This window comes from Oncorhynchus mykiss, chromosome 4 (assembly GCF_013265735.2).
Source record: "Oncorhynchus mykiss isolate Arlee chromosome 4, USDA_OmykA_1.1, whole genome shotgun sequence".
In the NCBI taxonomy this organism is placed as follows: Eukaryota; Metazoa; Chordata; class Actinopteri; order Salmoniformes; family Salmonidae; genus Oncorhynchus; species Oncorhynchus mykiss.
Window position 1 is genome coordinate 5,306,226 of NC_048568.1, and position 23,775 is coordinate 5,330,000.

Consider the following 23,775-nt stretch of genomic DNA (forward strand, 5'->3'; position numbering starts at 1 on the left):
CTAAGATAGTGGGTGCATTCCAAATGGCACCATAGTCGCTATATTGGGCCCTGGTCAAGAGTAGTACACTATTTCACAGACTTGCCAAGTTAAATAAAGGTTAAGAACAACTTCTTATTTACAATGAAGGCCTACCCCAGCCAAACCCTCCCCTAACCCGGATGACGCTGGGCCAATTGTACGCCGCCCCACGGGATTCCCGATCACGGCCAGTTGTGATACAGCCTGGGATGGAACCAGGGTCTGTAGTGACCTCTCTAGCACTGAGATGCAGTACCTGAGACCGCTGCTCCACTCGGGAGTCCCAGGGATTGGGGTGCCACTTGGGTGGCAGCCATAGTGTTTTGATCCTCATATGCATACTGGATGTTGGTGTGCACTAAGGGGGAATATAGGCTTGTGTTCATTAGGCAACAAATGGAAGAAAATGGACAGAAAAGGGAGGGACTAACTGGACTAGTTCAATAAAAAAACGCTCCTTTAGATTTTTCCGTTGCAAGTCAGCGTACTACAGTGTTTCCCCTAACATCGTACATACGGTGTTTTGCCCTCCCACTAAGCTCTGTCCCCCATCTAAAATATTTTGGCTTCAACATGTTGGATTTTGATTTGAGGGGCTAATTCGATTATTTTCCAGGTGGGAGGCAATTAGGCCTGAAAATAAAATGTTGAAGCCAAAAGACTGGGTGGGTCAGAGCTTATTGAGAGGGGAAAAAGCCATATGTACAATGTTAGGGGAAAAACACTGTAGTTAGCTGGCTTGTGGAGAATCTGGTCCGTAAAATAGTTCTGGCCCTAGACATATGTATGAGAGCTGTTAATGAGCTATGATTAAAAAGTCTTTAAAGATGTATAAATTGACCACTTCGGCACATATTGGCAAACTCCTGGCAGTCTAACTTTGCACACACTGCTGCCATCTCGTGGACAACAACTAAATTACACATAGAATCGCTGTCTCAATGTACTCTTACATTTCAAAGATTGGGAAAAAAAATGTTTTGGTTTGGTTTAGCTTTTACGTTATGTTCTCCGACATTAAGTTCACATTTCCACAAACTTCAAAGTTTTTCCTTTCAAATGGTATCAAGAAAATGCATATCCTTGCTTCAGGTCCTGAGCTACAGGCAGTTAGATTTGGGCATGTCATTTTAGGCGGAAATTGAAGAAAAATAAGATTTATTTAGAAGCCAATTCAAAACCGTACACATGCACTTACAGGCCAAATACATCTAAACCAACAGTCATAGTGCTTCAGACATATCTGGGGAAAGGGGAGGCAGCGTAGCCTAGTGGTTAGAGCGTTGGACTAGTAACAGAAAGATTGCAAGTTCAATTCCCCGAGCTAACAAGGTACATATCTGTCGTTCTGAACAAGGCAGTTAACCATGTTCCCACATGGTTTTAAATTGAATTAGAATATTTTAAAACAAAACACTACCGTCATTGAAAACTAACTAGGCCGTCATTGAAAACTAACTAACTAACTTGCCTAGTTAAATAACGGTAAAATAAATGTAATAAACTTACATTGGAAGTCGGGAGTTTACAAACTCGTTTTTCAACCACTCCACACATTTCTTGATAAAACTGTAGTTTTGACAAGTCTTTTAGGACATCTACTTTGTGCATGACAAGTCATTTATCCAACAACTGTTTACAGACAGATTATTTCACTTATAATTCACTGTATCACAATTCCAGTGGGTCAGAAGTTTACATACACTAAGTTGACTGTGCCTTTAATCTCTCGAGGGTACGTGGGATGGTAGCGTCCCACCTGTCAACAGCCAGTGAAACTGCAGGGCACCAAATTCAAAACAGAAATCCCATAATTAAAATTCCTCAAACATACATGTATTTTACACCATTTTAAAGATACACTTGTTGTAAATCCAGCCACAGTGTCCGATTTTAAAAAGGCTTTAAGGCGAAAGCAAACGAAACGATTATGTTTGGTCAGAGCCAAGTCACAGAAAAACACAGCCATTTTTCCAGCCAAAGAGTGGAGTCACAAAAATATAGATACAAATAATCAGTAACCTTTGATGATCTTCATCAGATGACACTCATAGGACTTCATGTTACACAATACATGTATGTTTTGTTTGGTAAAGTTCATATTTATATCCAAAAATCTGAGTTTACATTGGCGCGTTACGTTCAGTAGTTCCAAAACATCTGGTGATTTTGCAGAGAGCCACATCAATTTACAGAAATACTCATAATAAACATTGATAAACGACAGAAGTGTTATTCACAGAATTAAAGAAACTTCTCCTTAATGCAACCGCTGTCTCAGATTTTTTTAAAAACCTTTACGGAAAAAGCAAACCATGCAATAATCTGAGTACGGCGCTCAGACGAAAAATCAAGCCACATTGAAAACCGCCATGTTGGGAGTCAACATTAGTCAGAAATAGCATTATAAATATTGACTTACCTTTGATGATCATCAGAATGCTCTCCCAGGAATCCCAGTCCCACAATAAATGTTTGTTTTGTTCGATAATGTTCATCATTTATGTCCAAATAGCTACTTTTGGACAAATCTAAAGTCACGAAGAGCGTTCACTAGGAGCACACAAATGTCAAAACGTTCCGTTACAGTCCATAGAAACATGTGAAACAATGTAGGGAATCAATCTTTAGGATGTTTTTAACATAAATCTTCAATAATGTTCCAACCGGAGAATTCCTTTGTCTTCAGAAATGCAATGGAACGCAGGTCGCTCGTGGAGCTTGTGGCTGCTGGCAGACCTCTGACTCATTCCCCTCTCATTCGGCACCACTTCACAGTAGAAGCATCAAACAAGTTTCTAAAGACTGTTGACATCTAGTGAAAGCCTTAGGAAGTTCAACATGACCACAGACACTGTGTATTCGATAGGGCAAGAGTCGAAAAACTACAAACCTTAGATTTCCCACTTCCTGGTTGGATTTTTTTCTCAGGTTTTTGCCTGCCATATGAGTTCTGTTATACTCACAGACATCATTCAAACAGTTTTAGAAACTTCAGAGTGTTTTCTATCCAATACTACTAATAACATGCATATTCTAGCTTTTATGGCAGAGTAGCAGGCAGTTTAAGTTGGGCACGCTTTTCATCCAAAATTCCCAATGCTTCCCCCTACCCTAGAGAAGTTAAACAGCTTGGAAAATGATGTCATGGAAAATCTTAAGAAATCAGCCAAGACTTCAGAAAGAAAATTGTAGACCTCCACAAGTCTGGTTCATCCTTAGGAGCAATTTCCAAATGCCTGAAGGTACCCCGTTCAGCTGTAAACACAATAGTACGCAAGCATAAACACCATGGGACCACGCAGCCGTCATATTGCTCAGGAAGGAGACACGTTCTGTCTCCTAGAGATGAACATACTTTGTTTTGCGAAGTGCTAATCAATCCCAGAACTGCAGCAAAGGACCTTGTAAAGATGCTGGAGGAAACAGGTAGAAAAGTATCTATATCTACAGTAAAACGAGTCCTATATCGACATAACCTGAGGCCGCTCAGCAAGGACAAAGCCACTGCTACAAAACCGCCATAAAAAAGCTAGACTATGGTTTGCAACTGCACATGGGGACAAAGATCATACTTTTTGGAGAAATGTCATCTGGTCTGATGAAACAAAAATAGAACTGTTTGGCCATAATGACCATCGTTATGTTTGGAGGATAAAGAGGAGGGTTGCAAGACGAAGAACACCATACAAACCGTGAAGCACGGGGTTGGCAGCATCATGCTGTGGGGGTGCTTTGCTGCAGGAGGGACTGGTGCACTTCACAAAATAGATGGCATCATGAGGCAGGGAAATTGTGGATATATTGAAGTAAAATCATCATCAAGACATCAATCAGGAAGTTAGAGCTTGGTCGCAAATGGGTCTTCCAAACGGACAATGACCCCAAGCATACTTCCAAAGTTGTGGCAAAATGGCTTAAGGACAACAAAGTCAAGGTATTGGAGTGGCCATCACAAAGCCCTGACCTCAATCCTATAGAAAATGTGTGGGCAGAACTGAAAAAGTGTGTGCGAACGAGGGTGCCTACGAACCTGACTCAGTTACACCAGCGCTGTCAGGAGGAATGGGACAAAATTCACCCAACTTATTGTGGGAAGCTTGTGGAAGGCTACCCGAAACGTTTGACCGAAGTTAAACAATTTAAAGGCAATGCTACCAAATACTAATTGAGTATGTAAACTTCTGACCCACTGGGAATGTGATGAAAGAAATAAAAGCTAAAATACATCAATCTACTATTATTCTGACGTTTCACATTCTAAAGTGGTGATCCTAACTGACCTAATAAGACAATTAATTTTTACTAGGATTAAATGTCAGGAATTGTGAAAAAAATGAATTTAAATGTATTTGGCTAAGGTGTATGTAAACTTCCGATTTCAACTGTAACGGCCCACTTGGAGTTTGCCAAAAAGGCACCTAAAAAGGCACAGAGTAAAGGGTCTGAACACTTATTGCATACTTCAGTTTATTATTTTTTATACATTTGCTATCATTGATAAAAATATGTTTTTGCTTTGCCATTATGGGGTATCATGTGTAGATTGATTTGGGGGAAAAACTATTTAATCCATTTTCGAATAAGGCTGTAGTAAAGTAACAAAATGTGGAAAAAGTCAAAAGTCTGAATGATTTCTGAATGCACTGTATGGAAGGACATGAATTCCAAAAATAAAACAAAAAAGTGTGTTGAGTGAGACTAAGGAGTTAAGAGACTTGACAAAGGCCTTCCAATACTTTCTAATACAATTTGCACCAAGTTCGTCATGATTGACTGAGTGGAAGGAAGGTGAGAGGTCGAAGAGCTTCCATTGGGTCTGATGACCGGGTTACTGAATGACTTATCGGGTACAGAATCCCTCAAAGCCCTCATGCACTTGCACAGCCGTGTGTGTGTGTGTGTGTGTGTGTGTGTGTGGGGGGGGGTATTGCTCTGGGCCTATGAGGGGATCATTGAGGATAGTAGTGTAGCTGTAGTGAATATGGAAAGCAGGTGGTGATCAAAATGTAAGGGAACACCCCCCTGAAATGTACAAACATGAATGGAAGTCATTGGCACTGTACGAACCATATACACGGTGTCCAATACCACTCAATTCGGTGTTGTTTCATTCAAAGTTGATTGCAAATGCCATATGGCAAATGCCAAGTGTAACACTCCAAAAATCCAACAGATGGCGAGTGCGCTTCACCGTGATTTTTCATATTACAAATGTAACACAAGTCAAGACCCAAAAGTACAATTTCGAAAAGCTTATCACCCCCTTAAAGTGCTTTCTGGACCGTTTTTTGAAATTATTTCGATTTTTGTGTCAATTACACATGTATAAGAACTGTATCAACATACTTCACTCATATTTTATTATCATTTCTTTTGTTATTTTTTTTACTTGTGCATAAGGCATATGTTTTGTCCATTTGCAATATGATTAAATAGGAAGTCAAGTCACTTTTCTTTTTGGCCAAATGCCATAATAAATGTCCAAATGCAATATGAAAGATTTGAAAGTGCCAAATCAGAGTGTTATGTCCATTTGCCATGTACGATCAATGGAAGTCGGTTTACAAACCCAAAAGTCAGTGAACCATGTCCAAAAGGCATTTATACTGCCAAAATGATATTTAGCACTATGTTAAGCCATGAATCAACCTAGATGGTCTATTTGTCATGTATGATGAGGGAGAAGTGGGACTGTTGTTTTGTAACGATTTTTTGAAAAACGTCCAAATTGGATGGGCACGGGTGGGGGGTGCTCCCTACCCAACTGTGGACATCTTGCTACCCCGTAATGGCATTTAAAAACCATTTGAAAAATGTGCTCCTGGTAACACGTTCCAATCACCAGGTGCACGGCTGTGCATTTACAATATGTTTCAATGGACATTTACCATGACGAATTTGTCATGCTCAAAAATCCTGCAGAAATGCGAAATTGACTGGCCCGATGAACTCGGGATGGGCAGTGTTTCTGGTTCCTCTCCATCGCTCGTTGGTGTTGATTTCAGAATGCCATTTTGGTGATGGTCCCTCTCTGTTTAAACATATTGCAAATGGACAATAGTCACCAGCATTTACCGTCCATCAGTCAATTAGATATCATTCTGAAACCAAACTGATACCATCTGAACCAAACCCACTTTTTCCAACTCGTTTAGAAGCCAACTTTCACATATTTCAGAGCAGGCCCAAAATTCACAGCGCCTTCAGTTTAAAACATAATAAAAACGTAAAACACATAGTTACGTTCTAGCTGCGGGTCCAGTTCTGACATTGTGTGTAGGCCTATGCGAGGAGACCCTGAATCTCGGCTCGATAGGTCATTCGGTGCCCGAGCAAGATTTTAATTGGTGCTGAAAATCCACTTTTTTCCATGCCTTGCTACGGGGTCCTTGAATGAGCTATCGGACAGAAAGGTTGGGGTCCGTCTCTATGGGCCGAGCCGGTTTCAATGCACCTAGTCTTGCCACGTAACATCGACCTGAGGTCTAGAACAGGTTTCTAAAGTTTCAGAACTCTAGGTCTGACGGTTCTTTTTTAGTTTGAACAAAGGTAACTATTGCAGGCACTGTCTGTCTCTGTGTCCCTCTGGCCTAGCTGTGTGTGTGTGATTTTTTTTCTTGGAAATTTTATGGGAGACATGACTGATTTACAGTTCATGGGGGTTGCCTAATCACACATATGATCTGACCTTTTTAACCCTTCGAAACAGCCCCTATGACACCTTTTAAGGCACTTCCGGTTGACACAGGAAGCTATAAGTAAACACATATCCTGATTGGGCTATGCCTTTACAGAATCCCGAGTTTTAAGTGTTTACGTTAAGAACTGACCGATTTACACAGGGTTGAATGCACTATTTATCACAAACTGCTGGTTGGGTATGGAAAAACACTTTTAGGGTGATTTTAACCACTTCCGGTTGGTCCAGGAATCTTAGAATCAACACAGCTAGACGTCATAGTGGCATGATGGATTGTCATCGAAGACAGGTTCATAAGACATTCATAACCCACATAGGCTTGAGGTTGAATTTAGGGGTGCAGGCTATGTATTCCTATGGGGAGAGAAGTCATTGAAAACAGTTAAAAGGTGTTTACATCAAACAGTTAAGGGTTAATGCCACACGGTCAAGGTTAGGCTTGCACAGATCGGGAGAACCTCAGGAACGTTCCTGAGGTCAAATTGTGCTTCTCACCCTAAAGGTTCTCCCACTGTCACCCAAAAGCAAATGAAATTTAGGGCCAGGCTTCATTTTGGGCCTACTTTTTTCACGGTCGCTGCACTCAGAGCGAGCTACGGTCATGCGGGGCATCTTGTTGAACTCGGCACGGCCTTGAGAATATGGAAATGCCATTGTAGGCTCTGTCTTATTTTTTTTATTTTTTGACCCGTGTCTCCCCAATTTCGTGGTATCCAATTGTTTAGTAGCTACTATCTTGTCTCATCGCTACAACTCCCGTACGGGAGATGAACGTTGAAGGTCATGCATCCTCCGATACACAACCCAACCAAGCCGCACTGCTTCTTAACACAGCGCGCATTCAACCCGGAAGCCAGCCGCACCAATGTGTCGGAGGAAACATCGTGCACCTGGCAACCTTGGTTGGCGCGCACTGCGCCCGGCCTGCCACAGGAGTCGCTGGTGCGCGATGAGACAAGGATATACCTACCGGCCAAGCCCTCCCTAACCCGGACGACGCTAGGCCAAATTGTGCATCGCCTCACGGACCTCCCGTTCGCGGCAGGTTACGACAGAGCCTGGGCGCGAACCCAGAGTCTCTGGTGGTACAGCCACTGCGCCACCCGGGAGGCCTGGCTCTGTGTGTCTTTAAGCACCGCACTTTGTCACTCCATTCTTGCTGTGTGTGTGTGTGTGGAGAGCTTTTCTTTCACATCTGTTGGGAGAAATTACTGATTTACAGTTCATGAGGGTTGCCTAATAACACATGCAGTTTTGAAAAGATCTGACCTTTTTAACCCTTCAAAACAGCACCTATGACATCATTTTAAGGCACTTCAGGAGTTTTAAGTCTATGTTAAGGGTGGGTTTAGTGAGTGTGTGTTATTTCAGAAAATAAAAATTAAAAACACCTATTTTTGAACATCACCAATTTGACATTGTACGATTTCACTTAAATGACGATCGATAAATGGCTGGTTCTTTTTTTGACACTGTAGGTTCATTTACTTTGACGTGAAGCAGAAAAATTATTGCTCTATTTAAATTTTTTACCTTTAATCCCAGAAAAATGGCCATGACTCAAAAACCGTTGAGGCCTAGACGCCATCTTGTTCGGGGCCAACTGCCCATTACGCCAAACCTATGCTCACCATGTTTGTCTTCTAAATCTTTTCCGTTTAGGAGATAAGGCCACGTCGTGATTGGTGATGTTTTGTACATTTGCAATATGATTCCATTCGCCCTCTTGTGGGATTTACCGGGAGAGCGGAAACATTTTATAAAACTGAAACCGAATGTCCGAGAGAGTTCGTTTGATGACTTCCTGGAAGATCCGGCCCTGCCGCACGGCCCGACACCGTCCGCAAATTTTAGAAACTTTGTCGGACGTCTAGTAAGGGACCGTACATTTGTAATGTGGACTCACTAACCATATGGCAAATGTCAAAAAAATAATTCCCTTAAGGTATGTTAGTGCCACTGCTATGCATTGATTAACTTATTATAGGTTACCTACTGGGGCTATATTTTAAGTGACATTATTTAAATTTAACCTTTATTTAACTAGGCAAGTCAGTTTAAGAACAAATTCTTATTTACAATGACGGCCTAGGAACAGTGGGTTAACTGCCTTGTTCAGGGGCAGAACGGCAGATCAGAATGGCAACATTTCGGTTACTGGCCCAACGCTCTAACCACTAGCGCACTATTTTAGGCTAGGGCGTCATTTCAGTCACGATGTTGACCTCTTACACCATGACCAAACCGTTCCGCCCGTGCATCCGTGTGCACCATCGTCTGCATGATCATTGTGTTTATTCCCACCAGACACAATCTCAACATGCAGGTTAAAAATACCAAAACCAACTATGAATCAAACCATAAGTCTATTGACGCACCCATACGTCAATAAAATAACATAATAAAAACATCCATCAAAACCTGTCCGTTTAAGACAAAGATACTTTTTTTGCATGGGCTGCATCTCAATACACCGCATCAGCCTATGTTGCCTTCCACATCAGCGATGGAAAGAAAACAAGTTACAGTTTGTCAGAGCATGAGAAAATCAGTCTTCTCACAAAAAACATTTGTATCTTCTGAACGGTTTGGCCTTTAAATTATTCAATCACCTGACATCTACACCAACCATGAAAAAGACAAACGAACATGATCTCCGTTTTGCTCTACGATCCCCACAAGTCACGGAACTCGTCTGAAGGCAACCCATACAAAACAAACTGAAGGAGGTTGTTTTGTGCCAACAAATATAAGGGGTTAAAAATGCATTAAAAAAAAAACTAAAATACCCTCAGCTTTCATATACCTCCTAGGACAGACACCGCACAACCTTATGATACATTTCTTTTTCACCATTTATGAACATGTTAATCAATGTGTTTCAATGGGCTATAGTAAACTCAGCAAAAAAAAGAAACGTCCCTTTTTCAGGACCCTGTCTTTCAAAGATAATTCGTAAAAATCCAAATAACTTCACAGATCTTCATTGTAAAGGGTTTAAACACCGTTTCCCCGTGGCTGTTAAATGGAACGCTCGTTAAGACACTAACAGTTTACTGACGGTATGCAATTAAGGTCACAGATATGAAAACGTAGAACACTAAAGAGGCCTTTCTACTGACTCTGAAAAACACTAAAAGAAAGATGCCCAGGGTCCCTGCTCATCTGTGTGAACGTGCCTTTGGCATGCTGCAAGGAGGCATGATGACTGCAGATGTGGCCAGGGCAATATATTGCAATGTCCGTATCATGAGACGCCTAAGACAGCACTGCAGGGAGACAGGCCGGACAGCTGATGGTCTGCCACTGCAAGGACTAAGTGTAACAACACCTGCACAGGATCGGTACATCCGAACATTACACATGCGGGACAGGTACAGGATGGCAACAACAACTGCCCGAGTTACACCAGGAACACACAATCCCTCCATCAGTACTCAGACTGTCCTCAATATGCTGAGAGAGGCTGGACTGAGGGCTTGTAGGCCTGTTGTAAGGCAGGTCCTCAGACAACACACGACAACACACCCTTAGGCAACAACGTCGACAATGGGCACAAACCCACCGTCGCTGGACCAGACAGGACTGGCAAAAAGTGCTCTTCACTGACGAGACGTGGTTTTGTCTCACCAGGGGTGATGGTCGGATTCGCGTTTATCGTCGTAGGAATGAGCTTTACACCATTGCCTGTACTCTGGAGCGGGATCGATTTGGAGGTGGAGGGTCCATCATGGTCTGGGGCGGTGTGTCACAGCATCATCGGACTGAGCTTGTCATTGCAGGCAATCTCAACGCTGTGTGTTACAGGGAAGACATCCTCCTCCCTCATGTGGGACCCTTCCTGCAGGCTCATCCTGACATGACCCTCCAGCATGACAATGCCACCAGCCATACTGCTCGTTCTGTGCGTGATTTCCTGCAAGACAGGAATGTCAGTGTTCTGCCATGGCCAGCGAAAATCCTGAATCTCAATCCCATTGAGCACGTCTGGGACCTGTTGGATCGGAGGGTGAGGGCTAGGGCTACCGCCCTCCCCAGTAATGTCTGGGAACTTGCAGGTGCCTTGGTGGAAGAGTGGGGTAACATCTCACAGCAAGAACTGGCAAATCTGGTGCAGTCCATAAGGAGGAGACGCACTGCAGTACTTAATGCGGCTGATCTCCACACCAGATACTGACTTTTGATTTTGACCCCCCCTTTGTTCAGGGACACATTATTCCATTTCTGTTAATCACGTCTGTGAAACTTGTTCAGTTTGGCTCAGTTGTAAAATCTTATGTTCATACAAATGTTTACAGATGTTAAGTTTGCTGAAAATAAACGCAGTTTACAGTGAGAGGACGTTTCTTTTTTTGCTGGGTTTAGTAAGGCCAAATTCAATATTTCATGAAATATTATATATTTTTTTAAATATACCTAAAGGGGTTACACAATTTCAAATCAAATAGCTAAATGCCATGGTATGACGATCTCAAAATAATTTCATATGTTAGCTTAGTACCATTTCCTGGATATGTTAGATGAAATACACAAGTCCAAAATTATGTGGACACCTACTCATCGAACAGCTCATTCCAAAATCATGGGCATTAATATGGAGTTGGTCCCCCCTTTGCTGCAATAGACTCCACATGTCATGCTGAAACAGGAAAGGGCCTTCCCCCAAACTGTTGCCATGAAGTTGGAAGCACAATTATTGAGAATATCATTGTATGCTGTAGTGTTAAGATTTCCCTTCACTGGATCTAATGGGTCGAACCCGAACCATGAAAAACAGCCCCAGATCATTATTCCTCCTCCACCAAATTTTACAGTTGGCACTATGCATTGGGGCAGGTAGTGTTCTCCTGGCATCCGCCAAACCCAGGTTCATCCGTCGGACTGCCAGATGGTGAAGCATGATTCATCACTCCAGTCAACGCTTGGCATTGCGCATGGTCAATATAGGCTTGTTTGCCGTTGCTTGGCCATGGAAACACATTGCATGAAGCTCCCAAAGAACAGTTATTGTGCTGATATTGCTTCCAGAGGCAGTTTGGAACTCGGTAGTGAGTGTTGAAACTGAGGACAGATGATTTTTTACACGCTACGCGCTTCAGCACTCGGCGGTCCCGTTCTGTGAGCATGTGTGGACTACCACTTTGTGACTGAGCCGTTGTTGCTCCGAGACATTTCCAGTTCACAATAACAGCACTTACAGTTGACAGGGGCAGCTCTAGCAGGGCAGAAGTTTGACGGACTGACTTGTTGGAAAGGTGGTATCCTATGACGGTTCCACGTTGAAAAAGTCACTGAGCTCTTCAGGAAGGCCATTCACCTGCCAATGTTTGTCTATGGAGATTACATGGCTGTGTGCTCAATTTTATACACCTGTCAGCAATGGGTGTGGCTGAAATAGCTGTCTCTAATCATTTGAAGGGGTGTCCACATACTTTTATATATATTAGCGTAGCTAACTTTTTGAATCATACGCTACTAGGGTTGAATGGCGGGAACTCGGTTAGCGAGATTTACCCCTCAAAACAAGTCACTTTTCCCAGGATAAATAACTGCGAGAAACCAGTAAATGAGAATAAATGATTTATATGAACATGGTAACTGTCTTGTGACATGTAGGCTGCATTTGCTGCAGCATTGCCTGTAAAGACCGGCTGCACGTCTAATTTACCCATCTCCTTCTGGCTTTCAGGGTCACCTTATATTCTTCTAATTTTTTTTATGGCAGCTGCAGAGTTTTATACAGCTTATCAGTCGAATATCATTGCTATAAATCATTGCGCGTGCACTCTCTCTCTAGCAGTCACTCTCTCTCTAGCAGTCACTCTCTCTCTAGCAGTCACTCTCTCTCTCTAGCAGTCACTCTCTCTAGCAGTCACTCTCTCTCTCTAGCAGTCACTCTCTCTCTCTCTAGCAGTCACTCTCTCTCTCTCTAGCAGTCACTCTCTCTGGCTTGACTTGCTCTGACATGCAGTCAACTGTGAAACCTTATATAGACAGGTGTGTGCCTTTCCAAATCATGTCCAATCAATTGAATTTACCACAGGTGGACTCAAATCAAGTTGAAGAAACATCAAGGATGATCAATGAAAAAAGGATGCACATGAGCTCAAGTATGTTTTTTAATTTTAATAATATGCTAACATTTCTAAAAACCTGTTTTCGCTTTGACATTATGAGGTATTGTGGTTAGATTGATGAGGATTTTTTTGTTATTGAATCCATTTTAGAATATGCTGTGACGTAACAAAATGGCAACACAAACACTGGTTGACAGGTGCCAACAGTGTGGGTGAACTGATTGAAATACATGTTTTTTTTAAAAATAAAAAATAAAATAAAAATAAAAACCGCTTGCGCACGCAGAGTAGCCGGTCTAGTCTGTGTTGGACCAAATCCACTTTGGCATCCATCTGCGTTCTCCTTTCCCCTCGGTCTCGGTATTATTTTCCCCTTCACTCTTCTTTCCCCTCGCCCTCTGTGATTCTGGCTTTTGCTCCCATCTCTTGGTTCCCTTATTTCCCCTCGCTCTCTGAATATCTGACGTTTGCTCCTGTCTCTTGGTTCCCTTATCCCCCCCTCGCTTTCTCTGTGTTTATCTTGCTTTTGCGCCCGTCTCTTGGCTCCCTCTCCCTCTTCTCAGCCCACCCTCTGTGAGGATCTGTCTTTTGCTCCCGTGTCCTGCATTTCTTTCCCTCATCTCATCCCTCGCTCTCTCTGTGATTATCTGGTTTTTGCTCCTGTGTCTTGATTCCCTTTCGCTATTCTTTCTGCTCTCTTTGTGATTATCTGGGTTTTTCTCCCGTCTCTCACGTTCCCTTTCACTCTTCTCATCCCTCGCTCTGTGATTATCTTGCTTTTGCTCTGTTCTCTTGGTTCCCTTTCCCTCTACTCATACATCGCTCTCTCTGATTATCTGGCATTTTCTCCTGTCTCTTGGTTCCCTTTCCCTCTACTCATACATCGCTCTCTCTGATTATCTGGCATTTTCTCCTGTCTCTTGGTTCCCTTTCCCTCTACTCATACATCTCTCTCTGTGATTATCTGGCTTTTTCTCCCGTCTCTTGGTTCCCTTTCCCTCTAACTTTAATCACCCTCGTTCTTGCTCTCCCTTGTTTTAAAAGTCATGCAGGGTGAGTTTCAAAGGGAGGAAGGAACAGTCAGGATGGAGTGAGCTTTTTGGCATTAGTTGGAGAGGGATGGTTCTCTGACCTCCATTTCTCCCTGAAAAGGACTTTGTTGAATGTGGTAAGAGAGACAGCGGCACTATCCATCATAAGTGTTTGGCCTGCATTTCCTGTTTATCTGGAAAGGCATCATGTAACTTACAAGCCCACAGGAAACTGCAGAGGGCGCGAGGTAGGGCAGAGTCGATGACAACAACAGCTAACAAGACGTAGAGACTTGCAGCCTTGTTCACACAGAAACACTCACTGTGAGAAAGTGCAAAGTAGCAAGTATGTGAGTGACCAAGCTATTAAATTAGCGCTTACAATTAGGTCTTATATTTTCAAATCGACAATAACAAATGGTTGAATTGTGTTAACAAGCAAAAAGTGACATGAGTATTGGATTCCCAAAAAGTATCATCAAGTTTGAACTTTAGCAGTGTTACCACCCCTTATACCAAACAAACCACATCCTATCTAGCAGCCAAAGCACTGGACTGAACTTAAGTGGTCCTGCCCAGTTTATATGAAATGGCACGTTATCAGTGTGTGCGTGTGTACGGGACATTATCTGTTAAGGGAAACACTATTTTGGTCAGCGTTTCCCCTTGGGTACGGTATTCCTTTCCTGAGGGTTTCCTGGAAGCAGGGCTGTTGTCCGGACCTCCTTGTGCCTAGCGTGTGTTCGGTGTGTGTGTGTGTGTGTGTGTGTGCGCATTTTAAATAGTACCAAGTAGTCGTCCAAGTCTGAGAACTTCTAGCTGAGACAAGGCATGAACACAAATACAAAATGACACAGGCGCTCACACACACACACACACATTGGAAACACTCTTCCCCATCTTTGTCTCCTTTTCACTCTCTCTCACACACACACACATATTGGAAACACACACAGTTAAACTCCCTCACAATCTATGAGTGATGGGCTGTATCCAAAATGGCACCCTATTCCCTCCCTATGCAGTGCACTACCTTCAACCAGGGCCCATAGGCCTCTGGTCAAAAGTATTGCACTTACAATATAGGGAATAGTGTTAACTCCAAAGGACACAACGACTAGGTTCCAGTTTAACAACGTTTACTTCACAGCACGGTACATAGCGGCCATTACGCTCAGGCCCGGTCCAACAGTAACCTCTGCACAGCCACACTAATAACAGAGAGAGAGCAGCGTAATTACAAAAGTTTAAGGATACTTAACTTATTCTCACACTTTTCTTGAAAGACAAAACAAATAATTAAATGGCTAAGCATTATTCAAGTCCCTCATTTCAATGGGTCATGTGGCAATGTCAGGTGACATTTTTACACATGCTGCCACTTTCCATTACTGAGTGCCTTCAGGATTACACTTTCTTTGTCAAACAGCCAGCCAGCTGTTCCTTTGTAGCTGACCACAGAATCCGCTGGATTCTCAGAGCCAGAATAAGTTCCTTGATGCTGCTATTCTCAAAATGAATTATTTTCTGTCACAGACTTGGTTGACAGCATCAACCAGGGAGTAGCTGTCAGTGACACACACCACAGGCCTTTTTGCCTCAACAGTGGTATTTTATTTAACCTTTTTTTTAAATTAGGCAAGCTCTGAGAACAATGTTGCATTGTCAATTCCATCTGCAGGAGCAAGGTTGTTTTCTAGCAAGTGTGCTCCTGACAACCCTGCTGATACTTTGATAACAGATAGGTGAGAATCTTCCTTCCTCATCCCAGTAAGACAATTAGATGTCCACCTTTTGTGCCTCCATAAACATAAAGGTGGAGGCACAACTAGTTTCAGAGTCATCTTTTCTCACATGCTGAAACGTTAGTCACTTGTTCTGATTTTAGTTACCCTCATGCATGGTTTGTACAGTGGCATGTTTTGTGTTGAATGCCAAGTTGCAGCCATCAAACATAACGTCAGGTCTACTCTGTCTATCAACCCATAGAATTAGACCCATCTTTGACCTCAGCTGATCAGCTTCAATTGCAGAGGGAGGAAGGAGTCTCTTTGTACGGCTCTTGGAGAATCCAAATAGATGGGTTGAAGATTCATGATGTACCTCTCCTGTTGCGTCAGTATTATTCTGGCAACTGAAACATAAAAAAGGAGTGCCACGCCCCTCACGGCTGTCCAGGTAAATGGCTTTGCGGTGTGGAATCACTGTTGTGGTCTGTGAGCCACCACAGATGATGTCATCAACATGAAAGGAGAGAACTCCAGCCATTGCAGTCTTGATCAAGCTAGTAGAAGACGGCAGGATCCACTTGACATTTTTCCTCCTGTCCTCAGCATTGCTGCCTTGACTTTGTTGTACCAGTAGAGTGATGCATCTTCCCGGCCATACACACGCTTTTTTAGTTCCCACAGTTCCTTCAACCTTAACTTTAGGTGGAGGTCGGATGTGAATGTCCCTTGACAGCAATGTTTCCTGCAGAAATGCAGCTTATGTCCATAGAATTAACCTGTTGAGTGTAGGGGGCCGTAGTTTGATGTTTGGATGAAAAACGTACCCAAATTAAACTGCCTATTTCTCAGGCCCAGAAGCTAGAATATACATATAATTGGCAGATTAGGATAGAAAACACTCTAAAGCTTCCAAAACTGTCAAAATATTGTCTGAGTATAACAGGACTGATATTGAGGAAAATCCAACCCAGAAGTGTTGTTTTTCCTGAAAGCTCTCTGTTCCATTGCCTGCCTTCACTCCATTTAAAGGGATATCAACCAGATTCCTTTTCCTATGGCTTCCCCATGGTGTGAAGTCTTTAGACATAGTTTCAGGATTTTATTTTGAAAAATTAGCGAGAAAGATCACATCGCGTCAGTGGATGGCTGGGTGCCAGCAGAGTTTTGCATGCGCAACAGCTTGGAGCAGACATTACTCTCTCTCCCCTATTGAAGAAGCTACAGTCCCGGTTTAAATATTATCGATTATATATTGTAAAAACAACCTGAGGATTGATTATAAAAAAAACATTTGACATGTTTCTATGAACTTTACGGATACTATTTGGAATTTGTCTGCGATGTCGTGACCGCTCGAGCCTGTGGATTTCTGAACATAACACGCCAACCAAATGGAGCTATTTTGGATATAAAAATAATATTTATGGAACAAAAGGAACATTTATTGTGTAACTGGGAATCTCGTGAGTGCAAACATCCAAAGATCAAAAGGTAAGCGATTTAATTTATTGCTTTGCTGACCAATCTACTTGGCTGCTAGCTGTTTGTAATATTTTGTCTACTGAGAGAGATGTCCTTACATAAACGCTTGGTATGCTTTTGCCGACAATCTGACACACTGGGTGGATTAACAACAAGCTAAGCTGCGTTTTGCTATATTGCCCTTGTGATTTCATGAAAATTTTATATTTTTTGTAATTTAATTTGAATTTGGAGCTCTGCAATTCAGCGGATGTTGACAAATGATCCCGCTAACGGGATGGGTGCATCAAGAAGTTGTTTAAGTATGCATTTTTTTCCTACCAGACCACTGTCAGTGACACAGACTCATGTCGGTGAGTCTTTTGGGAGTTCTTTAGTTGCCAGCTCCTCAAAATCTCTAGCCATGCTTTTGGCACTATTCCAGTAAAGAATTATTCAAGGGAACACATCCACCGTGTTGAGATATTTTTTTGGCCAATGTCTTTGACACCCTCAGTTTTTTTCCTCCAATTACTGAGCTCATCTCGTTAAAGCAGGTCAAATGACACGTCATTTGTTTCGACGACATCATCCTCATCAATGTCATTCAGTCATTCTAGATTGTTTCAATTCTGAGAATATCTACAAGTGACAGGTCCACTGACCACAGTAACAGAAAGGGCAGCTGGTTCAGAGTACTGAAAGTTGTACTAGTTCTGGTCGAATGTTTTTCTGCTCGAATGTTGCTGTGTGTGGAATACCACTTTCTCTGTCCATGCATTTAACAGTTTGTGTAGTTTTCAGATTGGAACAACCATGTTTTAACATGTGGCTGCTGTTCAATGTTTTCCTCAAAAGTATTACCTGTGTCATGGTTGAAGGTCTCTGCTCCATTTCCTGTGTCAGTTTCAGTGTCCATATCAGTGAATGAGACATCTGGTAGGTTTGTGTCGGTGACCTTTTCGATATGCAGATTCTCAGCAACAGCCCCTCCAACTTGTTGATCATTTATTTACCTTCTGCAATCTTCAGTGGTGCACCCAGACAATGGTGCCTCTGTGCCTCACAAATATCGCCATACCATATTGGCCAATAACGACTCCGGGTCCTTTCCACTCGACAGTCAACTCATTTGTGGTACACTGTCTCCAGTCTCGTACTTCTCATCTGTGGGACAGAATTGTTTACAGAGCCCTGCAAATTCTCTCTGAACACCTCTTCAGTGAATGCCTTTCCCGCTGCATGTAGTGCTGAAAGGTGCAGTCCCCCAGCGGATTCTGTGACTGACTATAAAAAGAAGGATCGGATCTTGTGCTCCTAAAGACACTCAGTAACGGAAAGTGTCAGCTTGAGTAAAGCTTCTGGTGCTGGTGGCTCGTCAACTAGTACAGTGGGAAGATTAGGGTTCTGCCTGAACACTAGCTGGTATGGGCTGTAGCCAGGCACATTGTGCATGGAGTTCTTTGCCATCAGCTCCCAATCTAGGGCTGTTTCCCAGTCACATTCATTGTCTTGCATCACTTTCAGCATAATCTCTGAGTCCTTGATTATGTCTCTCCACAAGTCCAGTACTCCATGGACTGGATGCAGCAGTTTTTATTTCCATGTTGAATTAGTCTGCCATTTCATTATTATTGAACTCTTCTCCATTGTCAATTTCTGGGGCAGGGCCACGCACACTTATCCAGTAATGAATTAAGTGCTTGATGACATCACTGGGTTTCTTTGTGTTCACAAGGCCTCCAGCACTGAAAAAAGCTGGTCTGGGCTTAAGTTTTTTTTTGTACTTCTGGCCTGTTTCATTGACATGCTCACTATCTGTCGTTGAATAGAAATACTCATCATTACTCCCAGTACCGCTGATTAATTTCTGAAGTCTGTCAACTGTAGCATGTCCAAACTGTTTGTGAAGTTTCAACAATACTTTCAGCCGTATTTTCCCTCTGTGGTCATCTGCTCTGTGACTGTCAGAACCTCCATGTGCTCTGTGACTGTCAGAACCTCCATGTGCTCTGTGACTGTCCGAATCAGATTTTCATGGACTCTACGTCGTCTGTCTAAAAAATTTACATAATAGTGTCCTGAGGTAGTAAGTTCACGGGTCACTGGGTGTTTAAACATCCCTGCCTTGTCATTTTCCATGTTTAGTACAGCTCCTGCCTTCTTGAAGGAAGTCTTGCTTAATAGTAAGGAGATATCTGCAGGAACCACCTCTGTTTCAATGTGACACTTAGAATAACCAATTTTTGTGTCAGGGTGCCATGAGAGTTATTTAAGATACCCTTCAAAGAGGTAGGGCAGCTTTGCTGCGCACAAACTGCCCTCCCATAGGGGTGGGAGAGCCAAGAGACCAGAGGTGGCGGAACGGAGTGCTCGAGTTGGGGTGTAGGGTTTAAGCATAGCCTGAAGGTAAGGAGGGACAGTTCTCCTTGCTGCTCCCTAGGCAAGCACCAGGGTCTTGAAGATGATGCATGCTTCGGCTGGAAACCAGCGGAGTATTCGGAATAGCGGGATGACATGGGAGAATAAGGAAGGTGGGGGGGAAGCAGAAAAGTAGTTGAGTGTCATCTGCATTGCAATGATGAGTGACCATGTGAGGATATGACAGAGCAGAGAAATTGATGTAAAGATAAATGAGGGGGCCCAGAACCGAGCCCTGGGGGACACCAGTAGAGCGAGCATATGGTACAGACACAGATACTCTTCACGCTGCATGGTAGGAACAGCCTGTCAGGTTGGATGCAATCCAGGAGAGTGCAGAGCCTGAGACACTCAACCCTGAGAGGGTGGAGAGGAGGATCTGATTGTTCACTGGTGTCAATGGCTGCAGATAGATCGAGAAGGAGGTTGAGAACAGTGGAGAGAGAGTCCGTTTTTTCTAGAGCAGAGAAGGGTCTCATTTGACTGAGCTGCCTTGAAACCGGACTGGTTAAGGTCAAATCATATTTTGAACATCCTTCCGATTTAATTCACTGACATAGCCATCAGGTCATTTTTTTTTTATCACACACTGTGTTCATGCAGTATCAATCACAGCATATCCTAAGGATTCAACTATAACAATTCTTGGTATCTGAAACATTTGTTTTACAACAGTGTAATGTTATACTGCTCTCTCAGTGCTTACATTTCCCTCTGTTAGTTTAAGTTGTTTGTTTTTATGAGGACAGTCTTCAAACCAAATGGTAAGTGCTTTGACAAATTGCACATTTTTGATCTCCTTCAAACGTTCCAGTGGATTGGTTCCATGCAATGGAGCCCTTGTCTGGCTGTCTTAAGAACGTGACTTGTTCGCGCCATTTCTCTGCTGATCAGTATAGTATGCCACGTAACTCACTTGGATTCCATCAGTTATTGGCGCAGTGCTGTATCTCAGGCTACCCTTGAACTATAATAGTGCTCATTTTTTCTTGTCTAGATTGGTAACTCACGTCCAGATTCCAAGTTCAATTCCAAACTTTCACACGACCTCTTCTCGTCGAAGCAAGTTGGCACATTGTTATTAGGCATCCTCTGCTACCAATGTTAAACGCCAAATGACACGATGATCAGGTTCCACTTTAATAATGTTTACTTCACGGTATCAGCACAGTACATAACGGCCATTACACTCAGGCCCGGTCCAACAGTGATTTCTGAGCAAGCACACTAACAACAGAGGGACAGCGCTGTAATTACAGAAGTATTGGGCTACTTAAAACATGAACTTAACAATAGGGTGCCATTTGGGACACAGACAGGGGTTTCCATTTGTGGGCCGGAGCAGCTAATGGGCTGGCCATTAATTGGCTGCATCACCGCTTGGTATGGAAACTGCTTGGCATCCGACCGCAAGGCACTACGGCGGGTAGTGTATAAGCCAAGTGCATCACTAACACCGAGCTCCCTGCCATCCAGGACCTCTATATCAAATAAAAAATGCCCTAGACAAGGTCAGAATGCAGCTACCACAGACTGTTCTCTGCTACTGCACGGCAAGCGGTACCGATGCACCAAGTCTGGAACCAACAGGCCCCTGAAGAGCTTCTTCCATCCCTTAGCCAGAAGACTGCTAAATAGTTAATCAAATAGCTACCCAAACTAACTGCATTGCTCCAACTCGTTTGACCCATCACATCTGCTGCTGCTACTGTTTATTATCTACATACACTGGTACCCTGTGTATATAGCCAAGTTATCGTTAGTCATTGTGCATGTATTATTTGTCTCTCTGCATTGTTGGAATACGCAAGTATTTCACAAACAAAAATATATGGAAATGTCTGCTCTACCAAAAATTACAACCAACTAATTGCAGCAAAAATGAAAGAGGCAAGTAGAAGAGTGAAAAAGGAACTTGTCTGTCGGCCTTGCATTAAAGACCAAAATTGGTTAAAGGCAATTGTGATAAATAAAAAAGTAACCCAATTAAATTTAATAACAAAAAAGCTTGGCCATATAGATTGCAAAAAAGTTGGGAAGAGATTCTTGATATACCAATTCCATAGCACATGGTTTACTAACTGATATACAAAACAACGCCGGATACGAAACTTAAGAGTTTTTCAATTTAAATTATAATACAAAATTCTTGAAACCATTAGAATGTAATATATATGGGGGACACAACCATCCCAGCTCTGCAGATTTTGCTACGAAGAGAGAGAATCATTAGGTCATTTGTTTTGGTACTGTCCATATGTAGCTTGCTTTTGGTAGCAGGTTCAGGAATGGATGAAGATTTGCAATATTTATCTGGAGCCAACTCTGCAAATAGCACTGCTGGGTGATTTGAAACATCAGTCAATAGATCAATAATATAATAAACACTCTTAGCAAAAATGTGTATCTTTCATTTACAATCAGTAGAAACTATGAGAATAGAAAGGTTCAGAGCTTTTGTGAAAATACATGTCAAATAAACTGAACTAAAATAAACGCAACATGCAAGAATTTCTACAAGTTTACTGAGTTACTAACCCCTAACACTTTACTCAGGAAGTTTGCCACCGGCACACTGCAGTAGGGAAGTAAAGCCAAAGTCGAATCCATCACTTCCGTTGTTCGTTTGTGCCCATAGCGACGAAAAACAATGAGGTGGATAACACGGAAAATATCATCACTGAATATGATCTGCAAGTTATATGGATCTACAAAAAAGATAGCGTTGGCCTACCTCCTCTCTGGCTCTCATCAAAGCTTTTCCACTCACGATAGTGACAGGATAACCCATGTATTTCATGCCAATAAAGTTTTATACTGAATTGAAGCATGACTGGTTGTTTCAGGCAGTCGTACCTCCCCAAATGCTCCCCTGCCGATCACCTTGAGCATCTCGAAGTCTTCCCTGTGCAGACGCATCTCCTTCACGGTGGTGGTGAACGGCTTCACTGCAATAACAAAATGGGAAAAAATATGTACTTTAGGCATACATACACCCATCATATAATGTCCCGGTTGTATCATATGTTAGGTGAATCTGTTTTAGTATAGCAGTTCACCTCACATTACACCCTCATATAATGTCCCTGTTGTATCATATGTTAGGTGAATCTGTTTTAGTATAGCGGTTCACCTCACATTACACCCTCATATAATGTCCCTGTTGTATCATATGTTAGGTGAATCTGTTTTAGTATACCAGTTCGCTCACATGAGCCATGCATGAAGAGCATGTTCCTCAACCATAGGACGAACCTGTGTGAATATCCACACGTTGTTACACACAAATTTCAAAAGACCATGATGTTTTACATTAGACCATTTGTCAACATTATCCAATGAATAGAAGGTGACAACTTATGTCATTTGTCTGTTATGCTGATGTGTTACATACAAAATGGGATCAAAAGAGGGTTTGTGGCAATGTTAGCAACCGCATAAAATGTTACTTAGGCTTTCAAAAGGGATGGGCGTTTAAATAATATCACTATTTGAATAATCATGAAATGTTTTCGGAAACACAGATAGTCAAAATATGTTTAAAAGTTGGGAACTAGCTTGATGTGCAGCCTGCGTGACTTGGGAGCTCTGCTTACATCAGAGCGGGGGATGGGCTGGGGCCGGTCAGTTACACACAGGAGGGAGAGAGCCATGCAGACTGGTGCAAGTGAAACAAACTTATAGATCCCATATATTATCCATCACCCCATCTGGTAGTGCTTCTCTTGACTGCTTCAAATCGAAGCTAACAAAGATAGCCAGCCATATTATGCTGCACTTTCTGTCCTTGTCTACAACTTCATTCAAATTTTAAAAACGACCTACCTGAGGGTTGCTTGTTGTAGCCTACTCCTCATTTAGCCAACTGAATTCTGTCATTTTAATTCCATTTTGCATTGATTAGAGATCTGACATTGATAGCTACACATGGAGCCCGACTGTAGCCTAGTGTCACTTTGAATGCCCGACAATAACAACAAGCGCGTGAAACCTGTGTAGGCTACGGTATGTCTGTCATAAAAGTTTTGAATTTCAAATGTCAATAGAGATGATTATTTAATTTAGACAGTCTTTCCATTGTTAAATTAGGCCCGTTCGGATAGTCGATTAACCGTGCCCATCCCTAGCTTCCAAGTGCTGACACTTTATTCTGTATAAATATGCCTTAACTCCATCATAAACTATTTGGGAAACGGCAGCCAAGTCTAATAGAGCATGCTTATTTGGAAAATAAACCTGTCTCCACAGTGATCTGGTCAAAACAGACAAACCAGCAGACTAAGTCATGAGCCAGTATGGCCAACAGACCTCACAACACAGCCACAAACTGA

General features: G+C 42.5%; 1 protein-coding gene across 7 annotated transcripts in view; it reads right to left on the reverse strand.

Annotated features, from left to right (window-relative positions):
* Positions 1-23,775, reverse strand: part of LOC110521031 (serine/threonine-protein kinase MRCK beta) — a 133,497-nt gene that overhangs the window by 102,901 nt on the left and 6,821 nt on the right. For 5 of the 7 annotated variants that reach the window (XM_036975509.1, XM_036975512.1, XM_036975511.1 and 2 more), the window contains exon 2: positions 22,301-22,392. In XM_036975509.1, the coding sequence (XP_036831404.1) occupies positions 22,301-22,392 (92 nt within the window). Of the gene's footprint in view, positions 1-17,887; positions 18,165-22,300; positions 22,393-23,775 lie in introns of those variants that run through there. The other 2 variants (XM_036975510.1, XM_036975513.1) reach the window with 2 other exon arrangements.